Source organism: Syngnathus typhle, linkage group LG14 (assembly GCF_033458585.1).
Source record: "Syngnathus typhle isolate RoL2023-S1 ecotype Sweden linkage group LG14, RoL_Styp_1.0, whole genome shotgun sequence".
In the NCBI taxonomy this organism is placed as follows: Eukaryota; Metazoa; Chordata; class Actinopteri; order Syngnathiformes; family Syngnathidae; genus Syngnathus; species Syngnathus typhle.
The window spans coordinates 4290057-4302111 of NC_083751.1; the positions used below are offsets into that span (position 1 = coordinate 4290057).

The 12055-nt window shown below is 44.1% G+C and overlaps 4 protein-coding genes across 4 annotated transcripts; 2 read left to right on the top strand and 2 right to left on the bottom strand.

Moving 5' to 3' along the window:
- Positions 1-281: 281 nt before the first annotated feature.
- Positions 282-5054, bottom strand: hdgfl2 (HDGF like 2). The gene is made up of 16 exons (XM_061296594.1): positions 4796-5054; positions 4309-4385; positions 3971-4112; positions 3702-3890; positions 3500-3613; positions 3363-3437; positions 2979-3174; positions 2818-2902; positions 2461-2746; positions 2251-2375; positions 2108-2163; positions 1946-2016; positions 1732-1833; positions 1455-1608; positions 1280-1373; positions 282-1167 (listed from the first exon to the last, which is right to left on the bottom strand). The coding sequence occupies exons 1-16, from the start codon at positions 4865-4867 to the stop codon at positions 1068-1070; spliced, it is 1938 nt and encodes a 645-aa protein (XP_061152578.1). The 5' UTR covers positions 4868-5054; the 3' UTR covers positions 282-1067.
- A 522-nt stretch (positions 5055-5576) lies between these two features.
- Positions 5577-7719, top strand: fh (fumarate hydratase). Its single transcript, XM_061297716.1, has 2 exons — positions 5577-6287; positions 6630-7719. The coding sequence occupies exons 1-2, from the start codon at positions 5655-5657 to the stop codon at positions 7497-7499; spliced, it is 1503 nt and encodes a 500-aa protein (XP_061153700.1). The 5' UTR covers positions 5577-5654; the 3' UTR covers positions 7500-7719.
- A 246-nt stretch (positions 7720-7965) lies between these two features.
- Positions 7966-9218, bottom strand: fam32a (family with sequence similarity 32 member A). Its single transcript, XM_061297717.1, has 4 exons — positions 9080-9218; positions 8439-8583; positions 8235-8288; positions 7966-8113 (listed from the first exon to the last, which is right to left on the bottom strand). Exons 1-4 carry the CDS (start codon positions 9151-9153, stop codon positions 8045-8047), a joined length of 342 nt encoding a protein of 113 aa, XP_061153701.1. The 5' UTR covers positions 9154-9218; the 3' UTR covers positions 7966-8044.
- A 235-nt stretch (positions 9219-9453) lies between these two features.
- On the top strand, positions 9454-10285 carry mrpl54 (mitochondrial ribosomal protein L54). The gene is made up of 3 exons (XM_061297461.1): positions 9454-9659; positions 9748-9904; positions 10031-10285. The coding sequence occupies exons 1-3, from the start codon at positions 9476-9478 to the stop codon at positions 10161-10163; spliced, it is 474 nt and encodes a 157-aa protein (XP_061153445.1). The 5' UTR covers positions 9454-9475; the 3' UTR covers positions 10164-10285.
- The last annotated feature ends 1770 nt before the right edge of the window (positions 10286-12055 follow it).

Below are 12055 nucleotides of genomic sequence, written 5' to 3' on the forward strand. Positions count from 1 at the left end.
ATTAAAGGTCCACGCACACACGCAATGGAGGCAAACTTTTGTTTATAATTTAACTGGAATTATTTAACAAATTAATATTAATAACCCTTCAAGATGGCTGATTTTACTTTTATATACACCTTTCCTTTTTCTTTCCAGTCATCTTTTTATAGTCGTATGAAACAAGAACATCAAGAACATTTTGACATCTCTTCCATTAACTCCATGTGAGATGCAAATAAACCTTCCAAAAAAATTTTAAACCGTGAAAGGATGGAAATGCTGACAGCACACCCACCACCTGCCGTTTGTACTGTTTATTATTGAGGGATTTCATTTAAGTCTGCAGCTACATGAGATCTCCACTTTTTTGGAGGGCAATTATGACATCAACACGCAGATTTATCATAAGCATACATTACAGCGAAATAATGCGTGTGTGTAATGCCACAGATTGTTTGTTTTTTTAGCAAATGTGTGAAAACAAAGCTATAAAAAGTCAGTGAACCTGTCAACTCATTTCATTGCCTTACACATAAAAAGAAAAACAAAACACAAAACAAGTTTACCACTCTCAAAATGTCCAATACAAACTGGTGCTCTTTGTGATGTTTTGTAGCATTTATATATATATATTATTAAAAAAGGATTTATACGGAAGAAAGTCGACAGAATCCGCCGGGCAGCTAAGTGAAAATTTCGTTAAGATTCAAAATTCATACCTTCGTCAGCCCAAATTGAGTTCACAAGTGCACGTATTAAACCGACGCGTGCAGTATGACAGACAAAGGTTTAAAAAAAAAACAAAAAAAAAAACAGGACCCAGTCATGGAAGAGAAGACATTTCTGCAACTTAAAGACAGGACGTGCAGCACAAACTATCACAACGCTAATAATTCTTTTTTGCACTGACAAATCGCTCAGACAAATTTATCTACCCAGAGTGTTAATGGTTGAAAAGGTCTGGAGCGAGGACAGTGACGTATAGCAGGCGTCGGTGATTGTGTTGCAGTGTTGTTGGCTCCTTGTACGTCTTCCATCTTTACCACTTGGTCCACTGCGGTTGTTGTTAGGAGGGCGTCTTTTGTTTAACTTTCAGCAGGGGATACCTCCATATCTGCAGAAATGTTGTTGTTGTTGTTCTCTTGGGTGTATTCGTCAGTCTGCTGAGGGCTGGTTGGGCTCCGCCTGTGTAGAAAGTACAATTAAATGGAACCAGGGTTGCAATTTTTTAAGTTTTGTTTCAGTGAGTTAATGGGCCACATTGTCTACTCCCCACAAAATAGTCTTTTTCACTAACCTGATTGGACTTGAGTTAGTGTGGTCGTTGCGTTCGGCAGTTTTTTCCTCTTCGCCTTTTTTCTCTTGCGACTCTCCGTTCACAGCAGTCGAATCTGTCGAGAAACAAAGATGGTGGCGACTCTTCATGGTGTCGAATTGAATCTCACTTGTGGTTTTTTTCCTTCTTTTTAAACCTGTTTCTTTCGTCTCCTTCGCATCGTCATCTCCTTCCTTGTCCGATTTCACTTTAGCTGCCGTTTCTCCTTTGCCCACAAAGCGAAGTTTTAACTTGTTGTACACCTCACTGGCCTTCTCCATGACGGCCGAGCTGGCCTTGTACCGCCGAATCTGCAGGGGGGGGGCATACAGAAATCATACTTCTCAAGTTATTAATGATAGGTGCTACCTTGAGCAATAACCAATGAAGGGCAGATGGATTTGAACTTCTAAAGGTCAGTGGAGGAGATGCACCTTTTTAAGCGTGGCGATGATGTCTGCGTTCTTGTGGAGGATCTGACTGGTGACAGGCACAGCTTCCAGCTCTGCCAGGGCTTGTAGACACCGCTCGATGTCCTGCACGGTACACAGGCGATTTTATTGTCATCGCACGGGCAAATGGTTAAGTTGACACTGACTGAAAATGTTCCAATCGTGACTGTAGAGATGTTACAGGGTGGCCACTTACGGGGTTGTCCACTTTGAGAGCAAACTTGATGTCCGTGTGGAGTTTCTGAAGTTGTTCCTCTGGTGACGGTTCTGACGGGATGTGGAGAACAACCATTGCTATTTGTTTCCAATTTCAGCGTTAAACTAAAGCAAAAGTGCCTTGACCGTGTTCTGGCCTTACCTTTCTTCTTTTGCGGCGGCCTCTCCGATTTGTGCTTCGGTTTTTCGGGCTTGGACCTAAACGAGAGAAAAACGCATGAATTTATTTGCGGATTATGATTAGCGGCGAGAATGCAGGAGCTGTCGTGTCAAATGTGGGCTCGCCTGGCTCTGGACTTCTCCTCGGACCGTTTGGCTCTCTTCTCCTTTCGCTCCCGCTCCCTTCGCTCCTCTTCCTTCTTTTGTCGGCTTTTGTTTTGGTTGTCCGTCTTCTTGGCTGATTTCTTCATCTTTTTGACAGATACAAAGATTACATACTATACATTGTGTTCTAGTAGTTACACACTGCATTACATGATGAATAGCTCCTGTTACCTCAGCGGGCGATGCCGAGTCAGAGTCAGACGGCGCCGGGATCGGCGGCGGAGGGGGTTTCTTGGACCTCTTGAGCGGGTGATCGTCGACACCTTCATCCGAGCTGCTGCTGTCGCTGACCTTTTTCATCTCCTTCTCTCTTTTCCGCTTCTCCTCCTCCTCCTTTTCGCGCTCCCGTAGCCGCCGGAGCTCCTCGGCCTCCTCTCTTTTCCGCCGCTCCTCCAGCTCCCTCCGCCGCTCCTCGTCTCGTTTCTTCCACTCGCTGATACGGTCCGGCTCGCTGTCACTGTGGGGGGAAAAAAGCGGTTGAGCGTGTGCGCCGAAACATGACTCGAAAGATACAAATAGCCTTCTGACCTATCGCTGTCTGATGACGACGATGCTGCTCGCTTTGGAGGCGGAGCTTTAGGTTTCCGTGCACGAGGCTTTGGCGCAGGTTTATCTGTGGAGAAGGAACAGCACACAAATTACGCATTAAAGAAAAAAGAAGAAAAAAACAGAGACTCTATCAAACTTGCCTGCAGCTCTTTTGCGCGCTGGTGGAGCCTTCCGTGGAGGCGGGTCGGATTCGGATTCAGACTTGGAGCCGGACTGAGACTCGGAACCGGACATAGCCGGTCGGGGTTTCGCGTCCTCCGAGTCGCTGTCCGCCGCTTTCTTCTCAGATCCAGATTCGGAGTCTGAATCTGAGTTGGATGAATCTTTCTGCAAAGGCTAAGAGAGAGGGATTGAATTAGACCCCAGGTTTATGATTAATTGTAGAATTGAATTGTTTTATTTCTTTTTTTTCTTAAATCCTTGTAGTAACTGAAAAGCTAATACAGAAGATCGTAAAATGTTGCATTTCTGAATTATGACAGATGAGCAGTGCCGCTGAAAAATAAAAAGGAAAAATCATGAACCTTTTTCTTCCCTCTGCCTGCTGTTGCCGCCTTCTTTCCGCCTCTCCCAACTGCTTTCTTCTCCAGAGTAAAATCCTGTAAAACACAAAACAGCATGTCGCCACGATGTCGTCGTCGTTTTATTTATGTCTAATGACCTGGTCGCTGTTGTTGCCGGACTCCGACGGGGTGGCTTCTGACTCTGATGGTGATCCGCTTTCCACGTCTCTTTCGCTGGATGAGTGGCGAGTTTTTTTCGGGGGAGGCGCACGCTAAGAGAAGACAGCGACACGATGGAGGAGACGTACTAGCAAATAAATGATTGAAAGTGGTTTAAAAACCAACTCTGCAGATGTGTACCTTAGATGCCGGCGGCTTCCTTTTCACCCCTCCTCCTCCTCCTCGTCCCCTTGCCCTATCTTCACTTGCAGATTCAGAATCTGCCTCGCTTGCCGACTCTGCCTTCATGGGCGCAGGAGCATCTTCATCGTCGTCTTCGTCGCTTCCTCCGCCGCCATCGTTGCCCTCGCTGTCTGATGAGCTGGCGGGCTAAGAAACAAAAAGCACACGAGTCAACAACTTTGTGAATGTCATCGAACCTATGAAAGACGGTTGAAGGGGCAACTTACCACAGGTGGAGCACTGTAGGAGGCATGTGGATTGTTCTGGATCTCCCATAAGCCTTCATTGAAGCCTTTCCTTTTGTTGGGCTTTCCATAGCGATCGTTGTATTTCTCATAAGCAAAAAGATCCTTGGCTGCCAGAAATGCACTGCACAACAACAATGTAAAAAAATACAAAACCAAATTATATTAAACAACCGTCGATAAAACTGGAATAAATATGATATGATAATGGATAACCAACACACAGAAATGTCATTCGTGTTACTCTCACAACTGACAGTGGCAATTTCGGTACTCAATCTACTAGCATTAGTATTTTCAGCCAACAGTAGTGTACTTACGTTTCATGAGTTCCAAAGAAGAAAATTGGAATTTTATTAGGTGGAGGCTTCACAGCACCATCAGCCACATCCTCAATCTGGAAATAAACCAAAAACTGCAGCATTAAAAATCCTAATATCGACATCATATCACTGTCGAGATGTTCGGCTAGTTCACGTCAGACGATGGCAATCATTTGGGCGTTGAGGTGACGAGGAGTTAGGGCTGAGAAGTTGCGATGTTTGTGCAAGATACGTACGTTGTAAGCCAGTCCGAAAGAAAATAACGTTCGCTTCGCTCGTAATGTATGAAGACGAGGCCAATATCATCGCATGCACACCGGGCCTCTTCTACCTGTCGTGCATGCCCATAAAGTGGCCAATTAGAAAATATAAAGCTACATAATAGTTGTATTGCATGTGTGTCCATCTTGCACGGTTGCAAGGATGTCTTCGCCTCCCCTCCTCCTCAGCCTCTTCCTACTGCCACTGCTGTTAGCTTGCTTACCCTGGCTGGCCAATGGGGGTAGCCCTTCATTTTAGCGAAGACCAGGTCTCCGGGCTGGAAGTTGTGCGGCATGTTCCCACTCCCTTCGGCGGCCTGGTTTCAAAAGTAGGAGTAAAAGCCGCTCGGCCTCCGGCGTGTCTCTCTCGGTACGCGGGGGCCAGGTCGTCACGAAAAGCTGTAAAACGACAGCGTTAGCTAAGGGAAGCTAATGGTGTACGACGCTAAGCGTTACCGCGAGAACATACTAGCGCAGATAACAACCACGACTTCCGCTTGGGGACTTCTTCTTACTCTTTCAGAATAAAAGCTTTCCTGTAAATGATCGAAGGTGTTGGAATAAAGACAATTTATAAACTGAGAGGACAAACGTTTTATATAATGTAGTCTGAGTAAGGTATATATTTGTGAAAAAGAAATCATCGCAAAGAATATTAACAACACAAAACAAAATGTATTCTTTCTTTATAAAATACGGAAATACAAGTCAATAATTATTGCAGTGCGGCCTGAAGCTCCTGAATAATGATATATTTTTTGTGAATGAATCACCACAACCCAGTAGTTATGTTTTTGTTTCAAAAAAACTCTTAAAAGGCCTTTAAAATATCCAAACACTGGTGACGTTTTAATGATGTTTTGTTTTCGCCTTAAACCGGATACAGTCAATCCGGATTATAAACAGCTTCACCACTTGCTTCCAAGCTCATCTTTTGATTGGCCACAAATGCCGGAAACGGCAACCCCTCTGACTTTTGATAGGCTGTCGAAGACTCGCGTTCCCATTCGCCCAATGACAGCCCTCCGAGCGAAAGGCAGTTTCGCTAGTGACCTCCTCTGTCTTCACCTCTAATGTGCAGCCATGTTTCGCTCTTTTCAACGTGTCCAGCAGCTGCAGCGCAACTTGCGGACTTTGCCGAGTGTCCGCGCCGACTGTAAAATCCTCCTCATAAACCCGTGCAGAATGGCCAGCTCTGACTTCAGGATCGAGCGGGACACGTTCGGTGAGCTCAAGGTCCCGGCCGACAAGTACTACGGAGCCCAGACTGTCAGATCCACCATGAACTTCAAGATCGGGGGACCTTCCGAGCGAATGCCGTTGCCGCTCATCCATGCCTTCGGAATCCTGAAGAAAGCGGCGGCTCAGGTCAATAAAGACTACGGTCTCGACCCCAAGATCGCGGACGCCATTTGCCAGGCGGCGGACGAGGTGGCGGCTGGAAAGTTGGACGATCATTTCCCTCTGGTGGTGTGGCAGACCGGCTCCGGAACCCAAACCAACATGAACGTCAACGAGGTGATCAGCAACCGGGCCATCGAGATCCTGGGAGGACAGTTGGGCTCCAAAGATCCGGTCCATCCCAACGACCATGTCAACAAGAGCCAAAGCTCCAACGACACTTTTCCCACGGCCATGCACATCGCCGCAGCCACGGAGGTCCATCAAGTTGTCATCCCGGGACTGCAAACTTTGCACGACGCATTGACAGCCAAGGCATGTATATAAATGTTTTGTTTTGCTTCCATAAACATTTATAAATATACCACTGAGTGACGTCAGTACCGCGTCTTGACAACCATTGCTCTGCAGTGGAGTATGCTACATATGCATTCAATAATAAAACACACAATATACAGAAATAAACATTAATTTGCTGCACTTATCATGCATTTCCCTCTGCTGTGCCCACCTTGCCACCCATCTATGGGATTCTGGTACCAAAAAATTTATTACATAGAGCAGCTGACAAACTACGAAAACAATGACTGAGCCTCTCGAGAACAACAAGAGTACTGATTCTAACTCAAATACTTTTTTATTTTTTAACTTTCCCAGGCGGAGGAGTTCAAGGACATCATCAAGATCGGTCGCACTCACACACAGGACGCCGTGCCGCTGTCACTGGGCCAGGAATTCAGCGGGTACGTGCAGCAGGTCAAGTACAGCATAGAACGGGTGAAAGCGGCCATGCCGCGGGTGTATGAACTGGCGGCCGGCGGCACGGCGGTGGGAACGGGCCTCAACACGCGTGTGGGCTTCGCCGAGAAGGTGGCATCCACCGTCTCCACCCTCACCGGGCTACCCTTTGTGACGGCGCCAAACAAGTTTGAGGCGCTGGCAGCCCATGACGCCTTGGTGGAGCTGAGCGGGGCCCTCAACACGGTTGCAGTGAGCATGATGAAGATCGCCAACGATGTGCGGTTCCTGGGATCTGGCCCACGTTCAGGCCTGGGCGAGCTCATCCTCCCCGAGAACGAGCCAGGCAGCAGCATCATGCCCGGCAAGGTCAACCCCACGCAGTGCGAGGCCATGACCATGGTGGCCGCCCAGGTGATGGGCAACCACGTGGCGGTGACAGTGGGCGGCAGCAACGGCCACTTTGAGCTCAACGTCTTCAAGCCCATGATAGCCAAGAACGTGCTGAACTCGGCGCGCCTGCTGGGTGACGCCGCCGTCTCTTTCAGCGCCAACTGCGTGTCGGGCATCCGGGCCAACGTCGAGAGAATCGACAAGCTGATGAACGAGTCGCTCATGCTGGTGACGGCGCTCAACCCGCACATTGGCTACGACAAGGCGGCTGCCATCGCCAAGACGGCGCACAAGAAGGGTTCCACGCTCAAGAAGGTGGCCGTGGAGCTCGGCTACCTCACTGAGGAAGAGTTCGATCGCTGGGTCAAGCCCAGCGACATGCTGGGACCCAAGTGAACCTGCTCAAAGTTCATCACGGACGTTTAATTTAATTGATGGGAATCATGTGGCTGGACTAAGGGGGGGAGGAATGCTGCATTATAACCGCACACAGAGGAATGGGTGTGTCAGTACAGTTGAATTGATTTTTTTTACATCATGTGCCATCCTAATTGTTTCCAAATGGCCTGTGGTTGACACAATGTAAATGTATTGATTAAAAAGCCATACTGACGCATCGTTTGCACTTTTCCTTTAACATACTAAACATTTATGAATAGAAAAGTTGTAGTTTCAGAACAACAAATATATTTTGGGAGGAGTAATGGTGCACTTTATTTTCAAAAAAATTTAGCGTGCTTATATATGCAAGAAAACTAACCCAACAAGGACAATGAAATATCAAATTAAAGCCATTTGTTTTCCCATTATTCTTAAAAACAGAAAGATACTTGTAACTTTAACAACAAATGACCAAGTGTGATCACAGTAAGCAGCGTTTAATTGTAAATAGATGGCATAACATTACGTTCAAAAAACAAAAATGGAACCTTTCGGCCCATTTATTTGGTCCAGCTGACTTTAGGAATATCGTAATGTTCTGTCAGGTTGTCCAGATGGCGATTGAAGTCCTGCAAAAAAAACAAAGTTAGGACTATTCAATGCTGATTTTTTTTATTTTACCAAACATAACATTTAGTTTGAACTAAATAAATGCAATTAAAAAATGTGGATGCTTGTGTAAGAATGTACCTCCACTCGATGCTTGTGTGTCTTGGAGGCTTTGTTTAGAATTCTTTCCATTTGCTGTCAGGAAAGAATTCAAACTCAGTTATGCGGAACTAATATTTCATACTTCTCTTCAGAAAATCAAAAATAAAAGCAGTTTAGTTGTTATATTCTTGCCTTAGTTAAGCAGTAAGATGCTTTTCCCGCAGTGCCACAAGATATACCTACCCTCTTTTCTTGCATCTTGTCAAAGGCGATTTGTGCGGGCGTCCTTTTGTCCATGTACGCCCGCGTGGCTTTCGTCTCCTCGTCGTTCTGATTGGTTGACATCTGCTCCATGCGATGCTTGCTCTCCTTGTCCTTCTTCTTCTTCCTGGAACAAAATTATAGACATTTGCATCTGATTTAGACTGTCTGAGATGAGGGTTAATTTGGCACTAGCTGCATCACGGTAAACCCTCATTTATTGTGAGAAATATCAAAATCCAAACCCATTTGTTAAAGGTTTATGCACATTTTAGATGCATTTGAATGCAAAACAAGGCTACAGTAACTGCACAAATTGTGTTATCATTGTCCTTCACAATCAACCCTCAGTAGAGAGGACTCACAAATTAACATTACATTTAAACTTTGAAAAAATACCAAATAATGTCAGCTAATGTTTGAATAGAACCCCAAACCAAGCGAAGGGGTTTTTTAAATGTACGGTTTAGTGAACAAATATCAAGCAAAATATGTCAGCTAATGTTATTGTTAGCACAAAGGCTAACGCTTGAGCGACATGAACTGAAAACTAGTAAAAGCACATCCTCTACCAGGCAAACATTAAAATGTTTGTAACTAACTAATCTTTGCGCCGTACTTACTTTTTGCCAGAAGAAATGGCTCCGGCACCCTTTATTTTTAGGGCACTTTTCTGAACATGCTCATAGTCCGACATATTTTCCTGAAAACTGTCGTCGAAGCGTCTTCTTCTTAGGCTTTAATAGAAAATGGCAAAGCGGCATTAGAGCTGATTAGCGCCATCTAGACACTGGTGACAAGACAGTAACAATAACTTTAAATTAATATTATAATGTTTCAATTTATAGTTATATATTTATATAAATCTATATATAAACGCACAATATGGAGGGTTTTGGTTTGGAATAAAATATTAGGTAAAATAGCATGCATGTAGTGTGTCTTTCTGTCCACAAGAGGCAGTGCAGATTTTAGAAGTAGTTTCAGAGTGGCCGGAAGTACGAGAAGTACCAGAATGAATGTCATGTTGTGGGTACGCTAATGTCGTCTGTAGCAAGCAATTTACTGTAAAAATGACCGGGCACACTTTATTTAGCGTCGCATTGTTAACCAGACACGTCGTAAACAATGCGTCATTACTAACTCTCCGCAGGAATAACGCGTTAAACAAGTTACAAGCGTGTGGGTATGCGAAAAAAGTGGGTAAGTAGCTTTTTAGTAAAAGTGTATTTCAGTTCCTTCAATGGCGATGTAGTTTGCAATAACATTTAAATGTCGCTTGCTTCTGCAGTCGTTAAAGGCAAAGGAAAAGGGATGGTTAAAGAGGAGATGCAAGGACCAGAGGTATGCAAAGATCCAGTCAGACTGACTTCTTATGCAGTGGGTGTCAACATCTACAAACAAGGAGAAGACCCCCAACTCAAACCAGTGGAGGAATACCCAGAGTGGTGAGAACCATATTTGGCTACTGATACAAATAAAGCTGCAAATAAGGGACAGGCGTGATTAGATTTTTTTTGTTGTTGCTAGTTTTCTTCATACATTGTAGTCTAAATGGACAATTTCTTCTTCAGGCTCTTTCAGTTAAACTTAGAGGCGCCACACAAGCTGCACGACCTGGAGGAACATACCTGGGAGTACTGGAAGCGTCTTCGGAAGGAGAATATCTGGCGTCACAACAGATTACATAAAGGAAAGAAGTTTTAGACAACCGGACTGGACCGGGTTGTTTATATCATGTCGTTTGCATCCAATGACTTGAGTGTTCATGTGTTTGTATTTTATTTTCTAATATCCATCCCTCATTAAATTTACAGTATAGACTTTCACCAATTGTTGTGGATTTTTTTTTGTTCTAGTGTGTCTACTGGTATTAGCCATCCTAGTCAATTATCTTCATTTAGCAAATATGTTTGGGAAATCACGCAAGAAATATGGTCATTTTTCATATGTAATGTTAGTCACACTTGCTATGACCGAAAAGAACAGATATTTAGGTATTTTTATTAAGGGGACGTACATGAACATTTTAATATAGTGCCAAACAAAGCAAATCATCAAAATAATCAACATAGTGTGTCAAATGTGAACAATTAGGTGATGTAGAAGGGGTGAAAACAACATCAATGGTGTCCCTCACCCAGCAGAGACCAGCTCTGACTGAGACCAGACAGTTCATTAGGTACACACAGGCAATCAAATGGTTTCCAATACGAGAGCTATTAAAGGAATCTTTACAACAGTAATCATTAACCATTCATCTATCAAACATGTTAAAAGCAACCAGATTTGACCCTTTTAATAATTTTCTATTATATTCTGGATAATTTAATTTTGAGTCTTCATTTATGAGTGTAGGAAAATCTCTTTTAAATGTATTTAATGTATTTTAAATGCGTTTTCAATTGCTTACCAATCATTTTTTTAAAATTACATTTCTTAACTACGTCTGTGTACCAAACAAACCATCCACTAAGTCAGTATTTCTCAAATAGTGGGGCGCGCCCCCCTTGGGGGGCGCGGTGCTATTCCTGGGGGGGCGCGTGTGACCCTGGGGAACAGGCTTTTTTTTTTGGCAGTACTAGAATAAAGTGTAATTGCGCGTTTACTACAGCAGGGGGCAGTGGCGCTCTCATTGTTACTTCTGTCACGTTTGCGACAGTGCAACATTTTACGACTTACAAGACAAGTTAGGATAGTCACGGTGGGGAGGGGGGGCGCGAATAGTTTTCTTCTTGCTAGGGGGGGGGGCGTAACAGAAAATAATTGAGAAGCACTGGGTTAAATAAAGGTTAACCTAAAAAAAAAAAAAAAATAAAAAAAAAAAGTGAACCCTGAACTTTGAACCCGCGGTGACCCCGCGGTGACCCCGTGGTGACCCCGTGGTGACCCCTGGGTGACCTTTGAACCCTGAACTTTCAACTCTAGTTAAAAATCGAAAATGTGCACATGACCCCGTGAACTTTGAACCGACCTTTGACCCCTGAGTGAACTTTGAACCGTAAACTTTGACCTTTGACCCCTAGCTAATTACGTTTTTTTTTTTTTTTTTAAACCGGCATAGCAGAACGATCCATGGTCTTCAGATGCCGCGCTGTCGCCATCTCCTGGTCAGTTAGTGAAATGCTTTTGCTGATGTTTTTTTTTCTCTCAATTAAAACAAATCAATTAGCCAGTTGGTTTTCTTTATTTAATATCTATTATCAGACAAAACCAAATTGTGAATCAGTCACCTAGGCTATAGCAGAACAAACAATCCATGGTCTTCAGATGCCACGCTGTCGCCATCTCCTGGTCAGCTAGTGAAATGCTTTTGCTGTTTTTTTTCCCTCTCCATTAAAACAAATCAATCAGCCAGTTGGCTTTCTTTATTTAATATCTGATATCAGACAAAACCAAATTGTGAATCAGTCACCTAGGCTATAGCAGAACAAACAATCCATGGTCTTCAGATGCCACGCTGTCGCCATCTCCTGGTCAGCTAGTGAAATGCTTTTGCTGTTTTTTTCCCCTCTCAATTAAAACAAATCAATCAGCCAGTTGGTTTTCTATATTTAATATCTGATATCAGACAAAACCAAATTGTGAATCAGTCACCT